The sequence below is a fragment of the Tympanuchus pallidicinctus genome, unplaced genomic scaffold, assembly GCF_026119805.1.
Source record: "Tympanuchus pallidicinctus isolate F22 unplaced genomic scaffold, pur_lepc_1.0 scaffold1, whole genome shotgun sequence".
In the NCBI taxonomy this organism is placed as follows: Eukaryota; Metazoa; Chordata; class Aves; order Galliformes; family Phasianidae; genus Tympanuchus; species Tympanuchus pallidicinctus.
This window is the reverse complement of record NW_026294618.1, coordinates 99,323,231-99,348,296: the sequence shown is the minus strand read 5'-3', so window position 1 is coordinate 99,348,296 and position 25,066 is coordinate 99,323,231. Positions and strand designations below refer to the sequence as shown.

Below are 25,066 nucleotides of genomic sequence, written 5' to 3'. Positions count from 1 at the left end.
CCCAGCTCCCTGCCGTGCTCGCACACACAGAGCTTGTTTCAGCGCGGGATAAAATGGCGGCAGGGCTGAAGGACCCCGCCGCACAGTGCAGCCGCAGCCCCTCTCTGCCTCCGCGCACCTCCTCAACATGGCGCCGCCCGGCGCGGCTTCATTCGCCGGGCAGAACGGGCGGCGCTGCCAGGAGTTCCGACTTCCGGCGCCTGCCCATTTCCTGCAGGGCCAACCCTTAAACGCCTCCCGCCGCGCTCTGAGGGCGCTGCCGCCTCCGTCCGCCCCTCGCGCCGTTTCACCGCGGTATGCCCGTGCCGGTAGCGGGCGGCGCGAAGGGAAGCGGCGTCTCCCGGCGCCGGTTGGCCGCGAGGAGCGTTTGCTGACCGAAACCGCCGGTGCCGATCGCGCGGCGGACAGCGGTGTCGGAGGGAGCATGCAGGGGTAGGTCCGGCCGCAGCCCCTCGCACCGCCCCTCGCCCGACCTCGGCGCTCGCGGCGGAGCTGGCTTCGGGCGGCCCGAAGATGTTCAGCTGGCTGGGCACCGACGACCGCCGGAGGAAGGACCCCGAGGTGTTCCAGACGGTCAGCGAGGGTCTGAAGAAGCTCTACAAAACCAAACTGCTGCCCCTGGAGGAGCACTACAAGTTCCACGAGTTCCACTCGCCCGCCCTGGAGGATGCCGACTTCGACAACAAGCCCATGGTGCTGCTGGTGGGGCAGTACTCCACCGGGAAGACCACCTTCATCAGGTAAAACCGCGCCGCCCGGCCCCTCGGTGGCCGTGCGGGTGCCAGGGAGTGCCCCTGCCCGGGGGTCTTTTGTACCCGTGTGCCGTCCGCACCCAGCTCCCTTCTCGGTGTCCCTGGTGCCGGGCAGCAGCTCTTAGGCTGAACTCCAGCAGCATGGTACAGCTGGGATAGCTGGTAGAACACCAACGTGGCGAATAGAGCTCAGGGCAGGGCATGAGCAGGGAGCGGTGAGTCATTTGTAGCCTTCTTGCTCGGTCGAAGCGTAGAGAGCGCAGGAAGCCTCGCAGAGGTACCGCTGTGACTGCTCAGGTTGCTTTTTTCCATCAGGTCGCATCTTTTCATGATAGGACTCATTCCTTCCATCTTATGATAGTGCTTGGGTGGTAGGGCAGCCTCGGGCCTAGGTGAAATTAGGGAGGGTTCTTGGGTTTGTAATGCTCTGTGCCTCACCTTGCTGTTGTTCTGTGCTATGCCCAGAGGCAACACGCAGAGCCTAGCATGTGTTTAGGTCTGTGCATGTGCGAGAGACCTACCAGTCATAAGGGCTCCGAAATCTAGTCCTGTGCAGCCTGCTGCAGTGCCAGAAGCACGTTCATTCCTGACTGCAAAGGAGAGCAATTGCCAACAGCAGGCTCGATACAAAACCTGCATGGAGAGGGTTAAATTTTTCCAGCTGGACTTTGTTGCAGAGATCTCTGCTCAGGCACTGCTAGTTCAGCTTGCAGCAGCCTTTCTCTTGGGATCCTAGCTGAAGCTGTGCTGTCTGCATTTCCTACGTGATTCATGAGCTTAGCATTAAATTCCAGCGTTACTCTGGTGTGGCTGTGTTGAAATCTGTGGAATTACCCCAGTGTATATCTGGACAGAGGCCACAAGCAGCCAGGCCTTTGTTCTACCGGTATGAATTGGTGGAGGAGGGAGCTGTGCAGAGTAGAGAGAAGTGAATCAAATTGACTGTGCCTCTCCAGGAGTGACCTTGAGGAATGCAGGGTGTTTGTGTGTTGTAGTATTCTTGCTAGTAATGCAGGAGCCAAGAACAGAATGTATTGTCAGGCATGCACCTGACAAGTAAAATTTAACAGTGGAAAAAGCCTTTCTCACGTGAGTAGGTCAGGTAGATGATGAAAGGATGTGAATAACCCTGAGAAGCAGTTGGCATGTGGTTGGAATGGGTGTTGCTCTTCTGAAAAATGAGAGGCTGACTTGTATAGGACAACTGTCTGATTCCACGCCAGATCTTTGTTCTGTGACTTCATAACAAATGCATTGAAGAGGCTCTTTCTACCTTCCCAGTTATCGATGTCTCAGAGCAGAACTTTCCTGAAATGTGAGGATGCTGCTGGCTGTAGAACTAGAGCATCTCTTCCTAATGCTTATCTGGATCACCAGCATCAGCTTTTCTCTGCAGTCACACCTGGGTGCTGTGGTTGGCAGTCATTCCTGCCTTTGCTCAATTGTGTTCCTTTTTCTGTAAGCTTGAGCTCCTTCTGTGTAAGTCTTCATGCTTAAAGCATGTTCCAGACAAAAGGAAGAGATGAGCCTTCTCTTCTGTGGGAAGACAAGAAATCCCTTAGGTCAGCAAGGTGATCTGAACCTTTCTCAACCATTGCATTTCATGCTTGTGTCCTCATCTCCGGGCCCTCTTTGTGCAAGTCTGGGATGAGCTAGAAAGAAGAAATTTCTCTATTTAAAATTGCATGAGAAGGTGAAAGGTGAACTGTTGAAGAACCTGTGGGTCTCTTGCAGTAAGAGAGCTCCAGTATGCCTCCAACCAAACAAAGGCAGGGGATGCTAGGTAACTGTGCTGCTTGCAGTAGGCTTTCAACATGAGCTTGCAGGCACTGGTAGTTAGAGAACTGGGATAAGCACTGGATTAGCTTCCAGTTATTGTGGGAAGGTGAGTGGGAGCTAGCAACAGAGAGCAGGGCAGAATTAAATGGGAGGGAGAAGTAGAAAGAGAAACCACTATTATGTCTTGATGTTAGCATGAAACAAGATGTGTCCAAAAACATGAATTTGTTCACCTACCTTACAGATGAATTTTTCTCCTCTTTTTTTGTTCCTATTGAGGTAAGCAAAGAAGAAATGAAAAGCTCTAAAGGGGGGGAAAAAAATCTTTCTGAAGAGAGCACCCAGTGTCTTGAAGTGAAACTGCTCTCTTATCAGTAGGCAAAAGCAAGGCAGTCAAGGTCACAGAAATGTTCCTGGGGGAGGAGTGAGGTGAACTGTGTGGGTCAAAGTCAGCAAAGCAAGACGAAAGCGCTGGCTAAACCAAGTTATTCTCCCTCTTGCTTTCAGAAATGTAGGGAACTGAACCCTTTTCTTTTTTTGCTATGCAAAAAAAAAAAAAAAAAGGCAGCATCACCAAGTGATTTCTGTATTTCTGCTTCCTATTGCATCTTCTTTTCTCCCTCCAGTTTCTGTCTGCATCCATTTGGCTTTCTGCAGGGCTGGGATCTGAAAGGCCTGAATGTTGGAGGCAAGGCACCTCCTCTACCTGTGACCAACAGCCAGAGCAGTTAACTTCCTTGGGACGGGAGGATGCTGCTGAAGCCTGCATCTAATGTTATTACTTTTAATGTTTCCTGTAAGAGGATGGGAATGCAGGATAGAACATTACTCTCCTAATTAACTTAGATTCTGTGGTCTTTTCTAAAAATAATCCTGGTTTCTGTGTAGCAATCCTGTTAATAAAATAAACAAGCTAGCCAGAGCCCTACTGACTGTCAGCATGGCTTACTTTTCTGGTGTAGCCACTCTTTCCCTTAACAGCTAATCAATTACATGTTCTGGCCTCTCTGGACCACTTGTCACAAGCTATGCCAGGCAGCCCTTCTGTGACCTCCCCATGTGGCCCTGAACCTTTCATCTCTGCTTCCACCAGGCAGTTCTCACCATTTCCTCCTACTGCCCTCCTTCCCTTTCCTCATCCTCTCCAGCCTGCATCACCTCTGCTGCCACAGCATCCTGCAGGGCTCCTGCATGACTCATCACTAGCAAATGGCTCCCTCCCCCACATCCTGTGAGGCATTCCTGCCTGGAGAGCCTGGGATCTCCTTGCCTGGCTTCTATGCCACACCATACCTGGTCAGGCCAGCTCTGCCCTTGAGCAGTTTTTCTGCCCACACCTCATCATCTTCACTAGATACAAGGACGGCTCTGAAAGGCAGCAGACAACACAATGTTCTTAACCAGATACCAACTCCAGACACTTCTCCAAGTGGGTAGGCTAGAAATAAATGTGCAGCTCTTGCCTGGTGCTTTCTGCAGGCTTTGCAACCTGGTATGAGGTCACTCCACAGGCTCTGGAAGTTGTCCAGTAGCTCAGCACACTGTTCTCACAGGGGAAATAGCCTTACAGCTGCTGCTTCCTAGCAGTTGGTGTCTCCCACAGCCATTGTTTGCTGTCCTCTCTCAGAGAGCCCCAGAGATTTAACAATTGCATGTGTTCATCTTTCCTCTGTTAGCAGAGGCAGCTTGTGTCACTGCCTAGCAAAAGCCTCCTCCCACCCCCAGACAAGTGTCAATAAATCCTCTTGTATTTGTCCTGTGTGCAGTGAAATCAGTAATGCAGGCACCCTGCTGCACAATGTATCCAAATCTTCCAGAGATTCTTTGCTTAGAATACAGTGCAAATCATCATCTCTGCTCTCGCACTGCTTGCTGCACATTAAGTCAATTAACATCATCTCATAATTTCTTCTCCATGAGAGGGCTTTTGTTGAGATTTTTGTTCTTTTACAAGAAATAAATCAGAAGTGCTTTGAAACTTTAGTTCAGTGGAGCTGTGATTAAAAAGCTGTGCTTCTTTCAAGCAGCCTTGTGGGATGAGGAATGTTGTTATAATATAGTGGGCTTTCTCTTAGACTTTCTCAGAAGTCTTGCCTGTAAACAACAAACAAAAAGCCCAGGGTTTTTTGTGTTCCCTTGGCGCTTTGAGTGCTATCATATTGCACGCGCACCTCAAACCAATATAAAAGAAGCAAGTTACTGTCTCAGCAAGGCTGATATCTAGCATGTGGGGTTAGATCAGCTTCTAAATGCACCTCATTTGTTGCACTTGGCTATTGATATTACTGTTTGTTTTATCACTTAGCATTTGCAAGGGGAGAACTCAAGGATTTATTGCTATATGTGCAGTGAAGCTTGTTTTTGTATCACTCTTAAATATTTAATGTCAGAACAAAAGCAAAGTACATAGCCTGAGCAGAAGAAAGCCAGTAGCAGTGACTAACAAAGCAGAGATGTCCATCAGGTAGTAACACTTTGTACTACTATCCTACTTCTAAGGTTAGTTTCCAGCGTCTGGCTAAATGGCTTCTGACATAGCAAACAGTTGTTTCAAGTGTGAAGAGCTTTCCAGGGAACTCAGCCGAGCACATTCGCATCACAATCTACAATGCCCTTGTTTGCAGGGGGTGGAGAAAGAAGGGGGAAGTGTCTTCTTCAAACTAGAGAGGTTAGAGCAGCTGCCAGGAAGGCATATTGTGATTATCGGTAAGGGAGTTGGCACTCTGCAGCATTAACTGCCAACTGACTCTTAAGCAATGATCTACTTCTATAGGAAAGTTTGAAGAGCTCCTAGGTAGGCTTTATTTAGGCCTACCCTCCCCAGTATAAGGAGGTAGAAGGGCTATTTCCTTCCCTTCCTTAAGTATTTCAGTTTTATGGGAACAAACAGCTTGTTTCACCTCAGAGTTGATCTCATTGGAAGTTGTTATTTCTGGGGGCAATATGGTAAGCATAGTACTTGGAAACTACTTTGGGAAGGTAAGACAACACGTGATAATGTGTCAAGAAAGAGATGGTCAACTACTGAGGGAATTATGGGCATCATTGTTCCAGTTGTTCTTGCTGCAGCCATTTTCTTCATTAATGCACATCAAGTCAGAGATGACTTGCAATTTATCTTGACCATACGCTTGCTTATTTTATCTTTAGATCCATTTGCTTTAGCCTTGCTCGTTGGGAAATAAAGATGTATTTACTGACATAGTGTCAGTAAATAGGTCTGCTGGGTGAGCACAAAAAGCTTTTGTTGTTCCTAAAGCACTGGACTGAGAACCTCTTTTGAAGTGATGCTTAAAGCAGGAACCCTGAAAAAAGTGATCGCAAGCCTTCATGCTAGTGGTCCTGTAGTGCTTCACATGAGAGCTTATTCTCTCAAGACTGAGTCACTTATTTGCTCAAGACTCACTTGAGTGAACTAGTGCTAGTTCTTATCTCAGACGTTAGAGGTCCCCACCTCTTCCTTCCTCTTCTTTTTTTCCACCCCATGAATCTATTTTTAACATTACTGCGGTTCTGTATTTATCTTTTAGTTTCATCATAAAAACTAGATTAAAGCAACCGAAGAGGAAGTGCCAGCATCTACTGTCAATAAGCAACACAATACTGTGCTAACTTCCATAGCCTGACAGTTATATATTCCTCATATAACAGCCCAGAGCTTGTCACCAGGCCAGGTGGGCCAATGTCATCCCATACAGAGGGCTGAACTAGTTCTAGCTCCCTCTTGCAAGCAGTATAGACAAAACAGTCTCAGTTCTTGGCACAGAGAGACATGTTTTCTGCACCTGCACACACAAAGGCAGCTTTGCTCCCAGTGATGGCATTTGGCTCCTTTATAAACCAAAGGAAACTATCTCACACACACACCATTGACTTATTGTGAATTTGCAAGTGAAGTCAGAATGTGCTGCCAGGGTCCTATTTGGAGTCCTATGGGCCCACAGGTGACTTATCTTTCCCTGAAACTTGCTAAATGTACAGAGAGGCTGTCAGAATCTTAAGAAATAATAAGGAAATATTGTTCCACTTAGCTTGGTAACAAATACTGAGATATGCTCTGCCATGCACGTGCTTAGTGCTCAATATGCTTGAATGGTTTATATTGCAAACTTGTTACTGCACTGCAGAAGCACACAGGAAGGGAGACTGAAGACTTCAACAGCCAAGTACAGAAGAAGCTGGCATTTAAGTGACTGATTTGGACCGGGGGCTAAGCACATTAGTTGGATGAGCCTGCTGAAATGAGCTGCAGTGAAGTAATTGATATTGGCACCAAAGGCCAGTAAGGTTTCAGGATTAACTCTGTGATAGCAGTGTGCTGCTGTTTTCACTTTGCTGTGCTAAATCTGTTCCAAATGTCTTAAGGATTAAAATATACAAAATGATGAAAACATAATAAAAATCTCTTGCTTGCTGTACAGCCTTCTCATTTTTTTTAATCCACCTAAAATGCAGAGGCCTTAAATGTGGAGATCCCCAGTAGAAAAACTACTGCAACATTAATCAAATGATACGGTGACAGTACTAAAAATAGTCTTGGAAGGACTCATACTCTCGGGCTACATAATTTCTCTGGGATCTCCAGCACGACTCACTTAGGAATTAGGGAGCTCACGTCTCATGCCTGCACCCTGTTTTTTCACCTATAGGTACCTGCTGGAGCAGGATTTCCCGGGAATGAGGATTGGACCAGAGCCTACAACTGACTCCTTTATAGCTGTGATGCAAGGAGATGTGGAAGGAATTGTTCCTGGAAATGCACTGGTGGTGGATCCCAAAAAACCATTCAGGAAACTTAATGCCTTTGGCAATGCTTTTTTGAACAGGTCAGTACTCAAGAACTTATTTGCTCTGAAATATGAAGTGAGTATGTAATGAGCAGCATAGCTAGCCATTTAAAAGGATAAGGCATGACACTGCTCTTCTGTCCTTCCTCACCACTCCCATCCACATGGCTGATGCAAAGCCATTCCAGTCCTACCACAAACACATCAGTCACTCACTGAAGGGATTAATAAAGTCAGGTGGGTCAAACCTTAATTTTACTTGAACAAACGAAACAAAGAACAAAGCACAGCCTATAATACTCATGCTGTAGGAGTCCGGACATAAATTATCATTATATTTCATTTTCCCTTGCATTAATATTCCTTGCTATTTCTGAGCAGTCAGCTCAGTTCTCTGAAGATAAGTATTCCAATCAGAAGCAACCCCTAAAGTCACTAGGGCAGAACTGGCACAATATCCCCATCTCTGCTTTCTTGCCCAGCTGCCCCCCTCCGTTTTTTTTTTTAAATGTTACTTGGATGACCCTCCATTCTGAGGCCTTATACATTCCATTCAGCCTCACATACTAACAAAAAACAGCTGAGAAGATACTACATTATCATATGAAACTGTCTTAAGGTGGGGGGGCTTTACACAGCAGCTCTGGGACACCAGGACTGTAACCTTTCCATTCCATAAATGTACTCCAGTCATCCTGAGTTTTGGATTTAGGCCTTGCAGGAAGCTAACAGCACACACCCATATCCTAGATGTGCACAAACTGTGCTCCACCAGGCAGATAGGAACAAACTGTCCAACTACACCCATCCATATTAACACAGTGCGGGAGACTTTGCAAACATGGCAGCTACTCAGCCAAACAACCAGGAAAGATGGGCTTTGACTCCATTTTTGACTTCCAGGCTTTGAGAGTTTCAAGTTGTAGACTGTGGCGTCTCCTATCTGCACTGTCCGTGGGCATGCTGGTGTAGACTGTAGTGAGACAGGCAAGGGAAGGAGAAGCATGGGGAGAAGCTTGATTAGGTTCTTCTCTCATCATTGCTTATTCAGAGAACCTCACAGTGGTAGCAATATCTGTTCAGAACGCAAGCTCACATACAGCAACTTGGTCCTCTGTTAGACAGACTTGATATGTTTCAAAATCTTGCAGAGCTCAGAACATCCATACCTAGCTGACAGGTCAAGTAGCTGCCCACACCCTACATGGCAAAGTGCAACAAGCTTCCTGTCTGAAGAACAGAAACGGTAAATGTGGAGAATGTCATCCAAAAGTGATCTGCCAGTAGCCAGTAGCAGCCACAACTGGCTAACAGTCCACTGCTGAAGAGAAGCAACAGTAAGAGTTGCAAAGCCAGGCATAGATGGCAAAAAGCAAGCTAGCTGGACTGACTGATAATGTTCCAAATACAATTTGCTTTTATTACAGCAATCTCTGCTGTTGCTAAGTGTCCGTTAGCCTAGTTCACTTCATCATGCTGTGGTATTACTCTCTCCTACCACTTTTCTCTTGGGAAGAAAGCATCAAGCATTTGCCTGTTGGACAGGAGGGCAGAGAGACACAGCAGTGATTCAGCAGCAGTTGAGATGCAGTACTGGTGGCAATGCAGAGAGTAGTCAGGACAGCTAATTAACCTTCCTGAAAACACATTTAAAAAAAGATTTCTGGGCTGGCAGAAGATGACACACTGAAGGGAATGGCTCAACAGTATGAGCATCACAGTGCTGAAGGTGCAGATGGTAATGTCCTGTCAATTAGGAAACTGAGCTTAACCAAGAAGTAACTCGGAGAGGGCTGGAAATGTAGCTGATGTAAGCATACAGCCACTGAGCTTAATCAAATCACCCATGCTTATTCATACTGTAGACCCATCTTCTGTACAAGAGACAGTGCAAAGATGTCTCTGCCTTGGTGCTGCTGTGTGAGTGCTAAGGCACTTCCCTCAGGTAGGAAGTTGTGAGCTGGAAATTCTAAATTCTAAAGTGACCTCCAGCAGCCACTCTTCTAAACTGAGGTGAGAGAGCAACAACAGGCAGGTCGTTTTACCTCTGGGTGAGAAAACCAGTGGAAAGCAACAGAGCAGCACAAGGCAGCAGTGTTTGCACTGACCGTACTCATCTCATATGAGAGGTGGCAGTCTGCAGTACTACGTCCAATGTGGTGCAGAGCCTGCTGCTTCTGGAGAGCTAAATAGGGGTGCAAAAGCAGTAAGCATCCTGCCTCAGCTGGTGCACCCCTCCCAGTAGAGACTAGGATCTGCCACCTTCCAGGAAGCAAGGAAAGAGTCAGGATTTGTCTGGGAGACAACTAATTTTGCTGCTCAGAGCCTCTCTTCTTTCTCCATTTCCAAGTGCCTATGCATACCTTCCTGGTTAAGGCTGGAGGTGGGGTTGACAAGCTGCCCTGGGCTGAAAGGAGAAGGCAGCTCTGCAGTACTCTGCTCAGAACTTGTCTCTTTTCCCAGTCTCCTTGTACCAGGTACTTCTTGAGTATCAAGAGTGGGGCTTGTTTTCCTCTCTCCAGCTCTGCTGGCAGTACCCCAGCTTTGGAGGGATCCCAGCAGAGAGATTACAGGCAGCACCTCGGAGGGCTTATTTGGCACCAAGTGCCTGGCATAAAATCAAGAATCTCAGCCATTACTTTCATATCACTTTGGCTTGATCGATGATTGCAAGATTCCTCTTACCCCCTCAGATCTGTCTTGGGAAGCTTAAGATAGAGGTGCCTTTTTGTTATCAACAGAAGACATCATGAATAGTAGGTTCCATTTTTAAAGCCATGCTCTACCCTTAAGGGTAGTAAAAGTTCGGTTTGGCATCACACTCTTTCCTTTGTGTGGTTCAGGACAGAACTAAATAGTGTTCCCTGAGGTACTGCAGTTCTGCTGGGACAACAGGAAGGCAGCATCCTTAACAACCTTGCCACAGAGCCAGAAAGCACTTATTCATGTTGGCCCCTAACCTTCTATCTAAAATTTCCTGTGGAGTACTTTCCTTGGAGAAACTGATGGAAAATCCCCTTGCCTGAGCCATTTAAATGTCAGAAATGCTTAGGGCTGCAAGAAATGCTTAGGGCCGTAACAATGGAGAACAAACCTGGGCTGGCAGAAAAGGGAATAACATGACCTCCTGAGCATTTATTCTCTGCTGCTATGCCTGGCACACATCAGGAGAGCCAAGCTAGCTCCCCTCTTCTGCATGAGGTGTTATGCATTCATTCAAAAATACTTCTGTTACCACCTACCAGGCTGCGGACAGAGGAAAGAGGCAGAAATATTGGGCTGAAATACCTGACAGCTTAGGCATGAAGATGCTTATCTAACCCATAATAATTTACTCATTAGAAGAAAAAAAAAAAAAGAATAAGGCTGTAGCATAGTCTGCAGGAGTTTGTAGCTGTGGGACTTCATCAGAATCAGCTATTCATCAGAGGCTCTGTCTGCCTTCACTGCATGCAGTGGCCTTTGTGGCAGCTCAGTCCTTTATGTGCTTCTGCTTCTTCCCACAGTAACATTTTTTTAATGCATCAACATCTTACCACCCTATTAATACACATACGTAGGCACACATTTAAAGCTGCCTGGAATACCGTCAGAAAAAGACTATCCATGAAATGCAACCACAAACTGTGTAAACAGGTAGGATTTTGCTGTGCTTTGCTGTTATCAGCAACTGAAACAAGATCTCCATCCTTCTGAGAACAGGCACAGGGTACTCTTGTGAGCTAGCGATTTGTGTAGACAGTGAAAACTAAGTGCAGAGGAATTACACAGAAATTAAGCTGTGGAAGGGAGTGGAGTGAATGAATTAGAAACCTGGTGTCAATCAGCAGCATCACATTGCTAGGAAAAAAGCAAACTTCTTCCTTAGGGATATAAACAGTACTGTCACGTGTAAGGTACACATCCATCCACTCTGTTCATCACTAACAAGGTTGTGGCTGGAAAACCACATCATTTTGGGGCATTATCCCTTGAGAAATACGTAGAACAATTGGAGAGGAATTGAAAGGAAAACTGCAAAGGTCTTTGGTAACTTAGAAAATGAACTAGAACAGCAGCTGGAAAGAATGAGAGATACTTTAAAAAATGTAGCTTTCTCTATAGGAAACACCAAGATACAATGACAGCAGAGGGTCTTTTCTCAGAACTGAGAGAACATAAACCATTTTCCATGTCTACTGTGTTTTAGACTAAAAAGCATTGTAGCATGGCAGATTTAGATAAGACATTAAGAAAAAGTTTTTGCTTCAAGAATAAGTAGACTCTCAGCAAAATTCTGAGAATGTTGAATGTACATCCTTACAGGTTTGAAGAACACTTCAGATAAACATCTGATTGATCTTGCCTTAAGGCAGGAGGATAGACTAAGTCAATTCTTAAGAGCTCATGTTGCTCAGACTTAGGATTTCCATGGTGGGAGAACAGCACAGATAGCACACTTTCTGTTTAAGACTAGATGTAAAAATAGATAAAAAAGCTTACAACGTTGTTGATTTACTGAAGTTATTTCAATTTACTTGAGTTCAGGTCCCTGCAGGGGAATGCTCAAATGACAAAAAAGAAATACCACTTCTCACTAAAATCTGAATGGCAAATAAAAACATTTGGATTTCTATATTGTTTTTCATTAATAATTCACAATATAGGAGCCACAAAAAAAAAACGACCCACATCATAGATCATAACTGAACCTTGTGTTCTGAAAAAACCATACCAGAGAAAGTGCTCAATTCTGGCCACTTTTTCATTTCTTTAAATGAGGAGTAGCTCCAAACCTCATCCGAAAACTCGTTTTAAGGGAGATCAGAGCCTTCACTTTCCCATGCTGCCTGTAATGTTCATTGCATCACAAGAATCTTTCAGTTTTATTTTAAACGTTTATTTTTGCACAGGTTTGTATGTGCCCAGCTACCTAATCCTGTATTAGAGAGCATCAGTGTCATTGATACACCAGGAATCCTTTCTGGAGAAAAGCAGAGAATTAGCAGAGGTAAGTGCCAGATTCAGTTCTCTTCCAAATGATAATAATTAAAACCAATTGGACTGTATGAGTTTCCTCTCAAGCTGTACACATTCTAGACAGAAGGACTAGCAGGGGCCTCTCAGAGATGCTGCACAACTACTCATTCCCCTTCAGCTTGATTTGCTATTTGCTAAAGAGAATTTGAATACTATTGGGGAAGGTTGAAGGTTGCTGACAGTGTCAGTAATGTCTGTATCAGTCCAGTATTCCCCAGCAGAGCAGATTTCCATCAGAAAGTGTCAGTCAACCATCTTGTCTGTATTGCACAAACAATTGCTTCCAGGCTTCCCAGATCTTGGCTGGACTGGATGAGGTGTGAGAAACACAGACATCCACAATTTTTCAGCATTTCTAGATATTAAATACATTTGATGAATGCACAAAGTCTCTTAGTGAGCTTCCTAGTATTTCAGGATGACCCCACAAATTCCTTCCAAGCAGTCTACAAAGGATAGCAAAATGCACACACCTTCATCAGGTTAAAAACATGCTGTGCCAGCGTTCCTCCCTTCAGCAGAAAGTGCTCTGTAGTGTTAGAGTTAAATAAAAGCTTAAATTATGTAAACGTTTTTCGGCCAAAAAAAAAAAAACAACAACAAAACAACACTAAAAGTACTCAGTTCTCTTCTGGAACAATCATTGTGATGAACATTTGCTTAGGATAAAACATTTTTGTTCTTTAAAAAAAATAATAAAATATGAGTTAAAATTGAACCTTTTTAAGGCACAAAAAAACTTTCCCATATCCCTCTCCTCATCACTTCAAGTCCTGACATATATTACAAGATCTCTTTCTGTTACTAAAAATATTCTTCTGCAAAATGTACTGGCACTTCTTGCTCCTTTTTTTGCAGTTTTTCTCCATCAGCCTCCCAGTGGACTTGGTGTCCCAATCGTATAGCTGGATTATATGCCAGCAGTGCCAGAGCACACAATGCAGTGCTGTTAGGAAAGTCACTGATGCACTTTGCCCCAAGCCAGCAAACACCTCCCCAAGCATCTGGGAGAAACTGAAAGTACAGATTGTTTGGGATCTCACTACATAGTCACGTAGACCCAGGACAGCTGATCACATGAGCCACACCAGTTTGCTTGTCAATAGCTACAGGACAAGCACCTCATCCAGTTTAGATCAGCAGAGCTTTGTTGATGTTGGAAGAGCTTCAGTGATTTCTGTCTGCAGGGTACCCAGCCCAGGGAGCAAGAAGAGTCAGAAGAGGGCTGAGTGCTTATGTATAAGAAGGGCTGCTGCCAGGCATTGGCTTATGGGAAGCCAATGTTTGAAAGGGAATGCTCACCTCCTGGCTTTTGTGGCAGAGAAATAGGAAAAAGTGGTGAGGCTGGGTGCCTTTGCTACCAAGCTCACAAGCCAGCTGCCATGATTAGCAGGTTGGTTTTGGAGGGAGACAGAGCAACGATGCAGTTTCTAGGCAAAAAAACATGACAGTGCCAAAACTGCTTATACAACAAAATACTTCTGTCTTTCTGTACTTTTCCAGCCTGCTCAGCTTTCACTTGGGAATGAAGCAAAAGCTGGGAGAGGTTTCCCCAGAGAATTTCTAGTTCTTTAACTGCTGAAACAGGGTAGCTCTGCTTACCCCCAGTGCCAGCTTAGCAATCCATCAGGGCTCATCATCTGCACTGTTACACTTAAGGGATCAGTGACAAGGAAACTGCCTTTTGAGGAATGATTCAGAGGCCCAAGACCAGGTTCTGAAGCTTCTCATCTGTCTGAATTCTTAAATTCAGTGCCTGGTGAAGTAGGCCTGTCAAGCAGGAAAGGTTGATGTAGTCTCTCATATCTGAAGTCCACATCCCCTAGGCATGCAGTGAAATCACCAGCACTTGGTACAGCTGCTGCTACATTGAGACTCTAGTTAAAAATAAATAAAATAGTAATTATAGTCTGCACTGATCTGTCAGACTGAGCAATTTTGACTTGTGGACTCCTCCATGGCAGGTGGTTTCACAGGTATGTGGTAACTAGGTGCCCAGATATACGGGTTTCATTTAAGAGGCTGGTGAGAAGTATTCCCAAAGCATCCTGCCCACTATTTTCTCTACTGTTCTTACTTGGAAAACAGCCATTTCTCCTCTGGTCTTTTTCCTAACTGTCATGTATGAGGAATTACTCATCACACTGCTCCATCCCTCACTCTGCATCTTTTTTTTTTTTATTTTAACATTTATTAGTTTTTATTGTCTCCAGCTATGCATCATACAGCAACAGACTGCTGTATTTGTACCAAAGCAGCACAGTGTCAGCTGCTTTGACAGTTTGGTATCAGTATGGATGCAATCCATTTGCAAAGCACTGCACACATGTCACATGACAGTCCAGCATCTGCAACAGGGGAAGATGAGAAAAGGTGGAACTGTAGTGAAATAAACAGGGACAAAGGGGAGTACCACAGATCAAGTCATGTAGTAAAGGAGAGCCAAGATAGAAGCTAGTCATAATTTATCATTTGGTGTAGTCTGCTTTTACCACCTAGCAGCAACTCATGCACTTCAATAGCAGTGCATCCCTGGACAATGAGCCTTACACACTCCACTAGCTATCAGTCTCAACCTACACACGCACAGACCTAAGCAAATCCAAATCTGCCAAGTTCAGCAATGCTATAGCCAAGTAGCATTTGACCCCTGTTTCAGGGTCATGCTTCCTGAATACATGCTGAACACTTGCTTCATCTTCATCCGATGTATGTCACCTCCTCCCTTTCCTCTTTAGCAGTGAACACAAGGTCATAGCAAGGAGATGAGGATTGGCAGTATCATTGCCCATCAGCTTTCTTTCCAGACACACTATTCCAGTCTTCCACCCTGTTCTATTCAGCTGACTGTTCTATTCAGCTCCCTCGTCAAGGGAAAAACATGCTAGCCTTGCTTGCTATTCTAGGAAGGGAAGGAGAAGCAAGGACCAGTGACCAGAAGCTTCAGTACTTCAAATTGATAGTTACTCCTGGAAGTGAAAGAAAAAGTGATAGGAGGTATCAGTCTTAGGCAATTCCAGAGCTCTGACTGAATTTCAAACAGCTATATTTGGAAGAGAAAGGCAAATACCAAGAGAATCAATATTCCCCCCTTCATTAAATGCTTAGGGTACAAAAGCAATAAGAAAACATCTTTTTCCAAAGAGTTTTGTCACATGTTTTGACAATATGACACAACCTCTAAGCATCTAAAAAGGAGACGTTTCGTACACTTGCTGTAACAGTTTCCTGCAATTATGTTTGCTTGCATTTTGCATTTCACTACCATTACTGCAGTGCAATAGCCACTCTGCCAGCTTCCTCTAAGAACAAGGCAAAAGAGCAGAGAACCTGCACAACTTAAGCCCCTTTTATTTGTAGAAATATTTGATGTCATGAGCCTGGCTAACTCTTCTGACTTGAAAGCAGAATGCAAACTAAAAAAATAAAAATGAAGATCAAGTTTATGAGTTTTTTGTTTGTTTTTAGGGAAGAGGGATGGAATTAATTTATTCCTGTACTTCTGTCTGTGCATCAGCACTGCTCTAAAAAAAATGGATTCAGATACCTTCTGAAGTTTCTGTCTGACTATGGACTATGAAGTTTAAGTCTGACTATGGACTGTTTTGAGTATTGGCCAAGATACCAGGAAATACTTGGTCCATCTGTCACAAATGACAAAGATATAAACATGTAACAAGTAGAAAGGAAAAACTCTACTGTGTGTAAGTAGAAGCTGAACAGGCTTTTGTAAGGAGACTTGGCTCTGGACAATACTTTCATCTGTTTTACTTCACCTGAACTGAACTTGTCTAGGGAGATCTCCCTTTGTTTCCAGTGACGTGAAGTAAGAACTCTGTCAGGCTCCCAGTCTCTTCCCAGCCATGAAACCATTGCATTAAACAACATAAAAGCAAAAGGCCATGGTGTGCCTCTCCAGGTACTCATTCACGTCTGTGTTAGCATTACAAATCTGATACCAGCCTGTCTTTCTTAGCTGAGAACACTATGCAGATTTTCTGTAGAGTTACTCAACTCCCTTTACCTGTGCTTTGGAAACTTTTAAGTTTCCAAAACCTGTGTAATATTTCCATGTTACTTTTCCTTCCTTTACAGCCATTTGCCAGACTCAGGTGGTACCTGTCCCTCCCTCCTGCTACGTTCTTCTCTAGTGTAGATACCTGCTCGTTTAGCCTTTTTGGGATCTTCCTTGAAGTGCTTTCAGAAGGGCATTCCTGTCACTCATTTAGAATTAGCCTTCAGACTCTCTTTTTCACTTTAAAAATACAGATTAAGTAATCATCTGTCTGGAATAGGCACTCATCTGCCAGAGCTGCTCCCTCTCTAGGTAGTCAGTGTTTGCTGTTTCTAGCTACCTTGTCTTCTGCTGATGGTGTCTTCAGGTACTTGACGCACAATGCCAACCTGTCAGTTGACAGATAGGGATGGACTGTGATCCTGGTAGGTTTTTATTCTGTAGATTATTAACAGGATGGTGTGAAGAGAGCTCCCAGTGGCTAAAACTGAGCAAGAAGGAGGTGAAGAACAAAAAGCAGCTGCCCAGCCTAAAATGTTTCTAACAGCAAGCTGTAAGATAACTGCTATAAAGCAGGAGCTTTGTGTCCTACCCCATTGCAAGCACAGGGTCTGTGGCCATAGTTCCCCAAGATGAGAAATCCAGTAGAACGTGCTCACTTATCAGGCAGAAGCAAACAACCTGGGAACAAAAAACAACCGGTATAGCTAGATGGTGAGAAATGCTGAGCCACTGCGTGCACCCTCACTGGCTTAAAGACATTACAGTCAGGCAGATTTTATGCTGTGTAAGGTATCATCTGTCTTCCCACAGTCAGCATAAAGATTGTGTCATTCTTGGTCTGGCTTGACATAAAGTAATTGCATAATCCTGCCATATCTTAACTAAATATGTGCTGCCAGGTATACTGGAAGCTCACGGATAGCTACTCATTAAGCCATAGCCCGCCTTAGGGAGACTGGATGATGAGATGTTTGCAAGAAGATCATTTTCTCCATTTCCTGACAACCCTGCTCGCTTGTCAGCTTTGTGTTACATCTGTCAAATGCTTTTCATGCTATCAGAAAAAAATCTGTCCCCATGAAAAAAAAAATAGTCTAACAGAAGGAAATGTTTATCGTATTCATCTTGGCTATTTTCTTAGAGTGCTGTATAGTTGAGATTCATTTTCTGTCCATGTTCTGATCTGTTCTTCTTTCACAACCTTATCTGGAAGTTGTGAAAGAATCCACATCACTAATAGCAAACTGTTTAAAATAGGCATGTTTTTCAATAGAAGCACAGCCAGGAATCACTGGAGAGAAAATGTTCCCCTTCACATTTGTCTGAACGTCTCTGTAATAATGGTTTTACTTGTATGCAGCTTTTGGCAGATGGCTTTGCAAATGCTCTGTAGCTTTACAATAAACTGTGCTACAATATGTGGATAGCTTCACTCATCAGTGAAACACTGCCAAATCTGGCTGCTTTTGTGAGAGCCCTTAGCAACCCTCCACAACACTAAGATAGGGTGTAAAGAAACAACACATTACCATGGAATGAGCGAGGAGGACACTTCAGACCCAGAACACCTAATTTGAGAGTAGGTCAAAATCAGTTTTTGATGTAATCTTACATGGAAATAAAGTGGAAGAAGAACCTGTGAGATAAAAACCAGGTAAAAAGAATGTTGAAGTAAGGCTGAATTTAATTACAGAATAAACTTTGTATGTTTTCAGGTGTGGAACACCTCCAGCTCTGGCTGAAGTTAGACAAAACATCCCGAGTTCTCTACACTATAGAAAAGTCCTCGAAAAATGAGCTCTGAACTAAACTTATTCATCTTATTTTTTTTTTAATATCTACGCTAACAGCTTTCCCTTAAAAGTTCTGTACCCTGTTGCCCTGCTATTCAAATGCTTTAATAGTAATCTACTCTTTCATATGCTAAAAGCAAAACTAAAAAGTCAACCTTGTGAATTTTCTGTGTGGGAATTCTCTGGGCATGTGTGTGGGAAAACACCATCACAGAGCTCTGTCAATGACTCCAAGTCAACGGCTGTCAACAGAGGTCTGTCCCACGTGCCCTTTCCACATGTCACACTGTACGTGAAGGGAAATTACACTCAGTGTTTTTCCTCTTCTCTAAATAATTCTGTCACTTAAAAACATAAACCTTAGTTTTCCTGCTACTTCCATGCAGGAAAGTAAGGACAGATGTAATCAGCACTTGGTAGAACTGCACACAGAGAAATATGTCTCAGCACATACAGGAAAGGTCTCACACATTCACCTAATAGTCCCAGTGAGCGTGGCATGTGAGAGGAGCATGTGGATCAGGGTTTTGTCTCAGCACAGGATGTAATCCAGCCCATGTTGTTGCTCTGAAGCATCACCAAGTGTTATTCCAGGGCTTTGTTTTCTCTTTGGTGAAGGACAGCTGTCAGTAGATTCTCTCCCAACACACAAAGAAGCTGAGAAAGACAGACACTGCTGATCGATCTGTAGATGTAATGAAATCCACAGGGATGTTCTAAACACATATGGTACATTACCATAGCAGCAAGGAATGTACCAAGATACCAGCAGGTATTAATTCCCTTTTCCTGTTGGGTAAGGCAACTTTTTTGACTCTGAATAGGAAATAGAAACAATAGCCAGGCTTGCTTGTACATCTCTACTCTTCTTCCATCCCTTGCAGGTTATGACTTTGCTGCTGTGTTGGAGTGGTTTGCAGAGCGGGTTGACCGCATCATTCTCCTTTTTGATGCGCACAAGCTGGACATCTCTGATGAATTCTCAGAGGTCATCAAGGCCCTGAAGAACCACGAGGACAAGATGAGAGTTGTTCTCAACAAAGCTGACCAGATAGAGACCCAGCAACTGATGAGGGTGTACGGTGCTCTCATGTGGTCCCTGGGAAAGATTGTCAACACACCGGAGGTCATCAGAGTCTATATTGGCTCCTTCTGGTCCCATCCGTTGCTCATCCCTGATAACCGCAAGTTGTTTGAGGCAGAGGAGCAGGACCTGTTCAGGGATATCCAGAGCCTCCCCCGCAACGCAGCCCTAAGGAAGCTGAACGATCTTATCAAGCGGGCACGGCTGGCCAAGGTGAGTGTTGGCATAAAGGAGCCCAAGCATTTAGTTTGGGCCACCCACAGTATGCACAGTAATGGAGAAGTGGTTTTGGCTGGTCTAGCTCATGTAGCTGGTGGATCCTGCCTCTTTTATTTCCCCTTTTCTCATTTCACTCAGAGGCCTAGCGTATTTGTCCTATGCACTTTGAGGAAGAGCCTACTGCCTCTGCTTGGTGCATCAGTCGTAACAGGCCTGAGTGAAGAGTTGCCACAGGTCAAAGAAAGTAGTTCTTGGGGAAATGTGGAAAGCAGCTAGACTGCTAGCAAACTGAGAATTCAGACAAATACAATATGTCAGAATCACACACCAAGGAAAGTAGGAGTCTTTTGCCTTAAGGAGATAAATCTGCCTTAGATGGATGCGGAAGAGGTGGAGACTGACAAGAATGGCAGATAAGCCTGCCACAAGCATGGGAAAAATAACTTATGGGCACTGCCAGAAGTTCCATCTCTTATTTAAAAGAAGCTGAATGAAGTTGTTCGGAATACTGTGAGGGAAAAAACTTCTTACACCATTAAAAAAAAAAAAAAAAAAGCAAGAATATTTCATTTAAAATTTACTGCCATTAATCACTTCTGTTGGGGAAAGTGGAATTCTGCCTTCTGGAATGACCAGTGCCAACAAGAAACATTACACAAACTTAGTTTTATGAAAATCATTGTTCTAGGTCTGTACATTTCTCACATACAAAGTACACAATATCATAGCATTGTGCAAGTCAAAGACTCATTCATGGTAAAACATTAAACAGAGTCTAGAAAGCTTCAAAACCTGTATGTTTGGTTTGGACTGGGAAGTGGCTATTCTCTGAAAGCCTGCGCAGAAGAAAAACACATCCCTAGAAAGTGGCTGTATTACTCTGCATACCCAAGGCTCCTACACTGCCCTCCCCTATTCTCTGCATAGCTCTCAGCTCTGGAGTGATAAACAGCAGATAGATGCAAACTGAGGAGCTGAACTTCTTCAGGAGGGGGTGATGTGAGTTGACTCCTAGGCACACACGCTGTCCACTGGGAAAGAAAATTTGTGGTGCATTCTTTAGTATATCTTCTACATTCTGTGTCACTTAATGCCTTTCAGGTCCATGCCTACATCATCAGTTCCTTAAAGAAGGAAATGCCTTCAGTGTTTGGGAAAGACAATAAAAAGAAAGAGCTTATTAACAACTTGGGAGAGATTTATGCCCGCATTGAACGAGAGCATCAGATCTCACCAGGAGACTTCCCTAATCTGAGAAAGATGCAGGTAAGTAGTGGCATCTTGTCCCAAGTATCAGACACACAAGGAAAAAGTGTTAGAGTAACTGCAGGAAATAGGACAGAAGCCACAATGCAGACCTTGATTATTGTTGCCTATGCAAAAGCCCCGTTGCAGTCTTGAAGCAAGCCTTGAACTGTGTGCAGATTGTGTTTGAGTGTAAACACTTTTTGCACATCAAGCTCACATGAAGCTACTGCTACCTTAGTTTCTGAAGCTTTGCCTAAGTAGCCCTTAAGAAAATGAATGAAATCCTATGTTGTCAGTTTTTAATTCCGTGTTCCATTTTTAGATTCTCCAGGCCCAAGAATAGTGTTAATCTATATTGAAAAGAAAGGTACATCTTCCAGAAACCCTACATATATCTCAGGAGCTGTATTTTTTTTTCCTCTACTTCACTCTGGTTCTAGCAAGAACCAGAAAGAAACAGTAAAAATTTAAAAGCCCCTTATCTGTTTTAAGCAATGAAGCAAGCTTGCTGAGCTGTAGAGCTAAGACCTGTCCCAGTGTTCATCCAAATCAAAGACTTGAAGGACCTTGGATCAGAGCCTTGTATTGTATAATTGAACAATGCAGGGCATGGCTATGTTGGTGTGTGGCTTCAATCCAAGCAGAAGCCTCTTCAAAGTTACTAGCTGTTGAAGTCATTACTGTGAAAGACACAGCAGCTGCTCATCTTTTTAGTAGAACAGGGTATTTTCCGTAAGTTATTGAGAATGAGATCTATCGAGTATACCCAATAGAAGGTCCCATTCACTGCTTGTTCAAGTATGCAATTAAATGTTCAAGAATAGTTATGCCACTCCAGTAGGAGTGAATACATTGGATTTAATGAGTAGCAGGTGAAAGATAAAGCTGTATGTTGTTTTTCATTTGTATGAGATTTCTGCAGTCCCTGGTCAAATCACTTTTGCTTAGCTGTGAAAATTACCAAAATTGAGCTAGGCTGTGAAGATCTAGCATATTTATGGCATCTGAGAGATGCACAGTATAATAACAAAGGATTTATCAGTGAAGTAGTCTTTTGTCAAAGTCACAACTCCTTACCAGAGTGCAGAAGGAGAGGGAATGCAGAGCACCAGCTAGAAGACATAGCAAGAACTGCACAGACAGTTTGCTCTGAACAGTTTGGTCCTCAAGCAGAGGACTTCAACTTAGTTTGGAAAGGAAGTCTTATTTTACATTCTTACTGCCATCATCTAGACCTTTGGGTAAAACCCCAATCTTCTCTGTACCATATCAGCCCCTCTGTTAGCTAGGAAGACTATTCTCTGCAGGGCTTAAAAAGGATGTAAGAGCACGACCAGCCAGGGAAACCCTATCACGTGCCAAGGAGCAGGACTGTTGGAGGAGAGAGTGCTATTCTTCCTGCTCTTCCTCTACACGAGGAGTTTTTGAGCCAGACTGCAGACAGGGAGCGGACTCTGCACTGTTACTGCCCTGAGCACAGCCATGTCACTCACCTCTTGCTCCATTGTCCTGCTTTAAGGATCAGTTGCAGGCCCAGGATTTTAGCAAGTTCCAGCCTCTGAAGAGCAAGCTGCTGGAGACTGTGGAAGACATGCTGGCTAATGACATCGCCCAGCTCATGGTGCTTGTACGCCAGGAGGAGTCACAGCGGCCTACCCAGATGGTGAAGGGAGGAGCCTTCGAGGGCACCCTGCATGGTCCATTTGGCCACGGCTATGGTGAAGGCGCTGGCGAAGGGATCGATGATGCTGAGTGGGTGGTGGCCAGAGACAAGCCCATGTATGATGAGATCTTCTACACACTGTCACCTGTCGATGGTAAAATAACTGGTGCCAATGCAAAGAAGGAGATGGTAAGGTCTAAGTTGCCTAACACAGTGCTGGGCAAGATCTGGAAACTGGCTGACATCGACAAAGATGGCATGCTGGATGATGAGGAGTTTGCCTTGGCAAATCATCTCATTAAAGTCAAGTTGGAGGGTCACGAGCTGCCAAACGAGCTCCCTTCCCATCTCCTCCCTCCATCCAAAAGGAAAATAACAGAATGAAAGGAAGGTTACAGGGGACAGGGAAATGGAGAGGAGAAGGATCTAGAGAAATGTTTACTTAAATTATACCTTTAGATGTGAGATTGCCTTTCAATGTATACCTATTCTGCTGTATGAAGAAAAAAAACTAAAGCAGAGCAGAAGTCCAAATCTTCATGATAATATGCAATTAATTCTTCCAGTGTAATGTCCCCGTTTTCTCATGTGTAGTCTGTAAACATGGAGGTAAAGAAAAGATCTTGAGATTAGAAGAAATTGAGTAGCAAAAATGGAAGGAAAACTCAAGAGGGCTGCATCTTCTCAGAGAAAGCACTAATAGAAACCTGCTAGCTACTGGTGCCACTCCTGAGCTTTGGCCACACATTGTGGTCTTTACTGGTTTTGCAAACCTCAGGAGGCTGAGATTCCTGACAGTGAAGAAGAAAGATCTCCAAGCTGTTGACCAAATTAAGGAATACCTCCTAATAATAAGAAATACCAAATTCTAAGTCCCTCGGTTAAAAAGTTTTAGGAATCTGATTCATTGTTAGATGCAAGTCCTTAAAATAACAATAAAAAAAAAAAAACAGCTCTGAACTGTGCATCTGGAGTTCCTCATTATTGACTGTGGAATAGGCACTAAGAATTCCCAAGCACCTCTGCCTCCTATTCATTCTCTCGAGGAGGTCAGTTTTCCCAAGTATGGCCAAGGAAACAACCATCCCAAAGGAAACAGAAGGAAGGGGCACTAGAGGCAGACTTTAGGTGGGCTGGAAAGGAAGAACACCCCGACTCTCTGGTCATTTCAGAAGTTCTCTTTCAAACGCCTTTAAACAGTGGTGGTATTCATCATTCGTGTGAAGCGATACGTTTACTGTCATTGTGTGCAGTGAAAGTTACTAGGTCCCATTCTTACTGTAAAGCCAAGAATGCAGCACTGTCACATAGATGGTCTGTCAAAAGAGCAGAGAACACAGAGCAGAGCTTGTTCCGCTGTCTGTGCCCCCACAAATATAACCTAGATGTTGACAGCCTTCACCTACCCTCCTCCTCACCACACAGTAATGCTCAGAGCCCTCCACAACCTCTACCCTGAGTCTAGAGACCTTCCTTTTTTTAATACTTCATAAAATTTCTGTTTTCAAGACTTGATTTTGACAGAAATCTTTCAATTTCCTATTTTATCCCTCCCCCCACACACACAGTCACTCACACATGCACTCTTTTGGTTTTTGTTGTTGCTTTAACGCAGCATTTTGTTCCAATTCCTGTTGTCACTTTATATAAGCTGAGTTCCTACTGTGATAAAAAAACCAAGACAAGTATAACTTATTTTATATCTGTGTTCATATTATATAGAGAAATATATTGTGTATGTAGGATGTGCTTATTGCATTACATTTATCACTTGTCTTAAAAATGAATGCATTAACCTTTTTTTGTACCCTGGTCCTAAAACATTATTAAAAAGAAAGGCTAGATCTGTCTATTTCTTTACATGGCAAACTTACACATAGAAATCAGTTTTGTCTTTGCAGCTATATACAACAACAGAATTCCCAAACGTTCACATGCAGATCTGCCGTGCTGGACTCGTGCACTGCTGAATGACTGGCTAACATCTGTAGCAGTCTCTCTTTTCTGGCAGTCTGATTGCAGCTGTGTGCACTCGCTGAAGCTAGTAGAACCATACCCAAGATTCATCCTGTTCAGAGGTGGAGGGGTAACATTCCAGTAAGTACTTCAGTAGGAGCAGAAATACAGTGAAACAGTTCCCTTCTGCTAGTCACAGATGAAAATGCTGCAGATTCATCAAGACCTAGGATCAACACCAAGATGACAAACAAATCTTGCTGGCTCTCGTTTTACTTCTGTCTTCATTACTCTGTCTTGACATGTTTATTACAGTGGTCCTTATCCCCAGTTTAGGACACTGAGGTGCGCTGAATATGAGAGCGCAGGTGAGATAGTCCTGGGGAAAAAGAGCGTGAGCAGTACTGAATGGCAAAGTCTCTGTTCAATGTTTGTACAGGATGAGAGGGTGGAAATCGTAGGGTGGAGAGCAAGAAGCAAACAAACAGATTTAGTCTGCCAGTTTCACTCAATTTTCTCCGTCCATTTCAACTACGCAGTGGCCAGCTGTTATTACAGCATGCATATCTGGAAGCACTAGTCCAAGTTTTTCTGTGGGATTTGCATCCATTCAGATCGAGGGACAAGGAACAGCTGAAAGACTTCAGACCCGTCCCAGCTGGTTTTCTAGTAACCACTCAAACAGAGCATTATACTGATTGTGTTGTGCTGAAATTAAACATTTAAGAAGCAGGAGCTGAGTTGTTCT

At 44.0% G+C, this 25,066-nt stretch overlaps 1 protein-coding gene across 1 annotated transcript; it reads left to right on the top strand.

The window, feature by feature from the left end:
- The first annotated feature begins 275 nt into the window (after positions 1 to 275).
- Positions 276 to 23,327, top strand: EHD3 (EH domain containing 3). Its single transcript, XM_052698394.1, has 6 exons — positions 276 to 740; positions 7,181 to 7,357; positions 12,211 to 12,308; positions 19,033 to 19,445; positions 20,553 to 20,717; positions 22,219 to 23,327. The coding sequence occupies exons 1-6, from the start codon at positions 514 to 516 to the stop codon at positions 22,744 to 22,746; spliced, it is 1,608 nt and encodes a 535-aa protein (XP_052554354.1). The 5' UTR covers positions 276 to 513; the 3' UTR covers positions 22,747 to 23,327.
- The last annotated feature ends 1,739 nt before the right edge of the window (positions 23,328 to 25,066 follow it).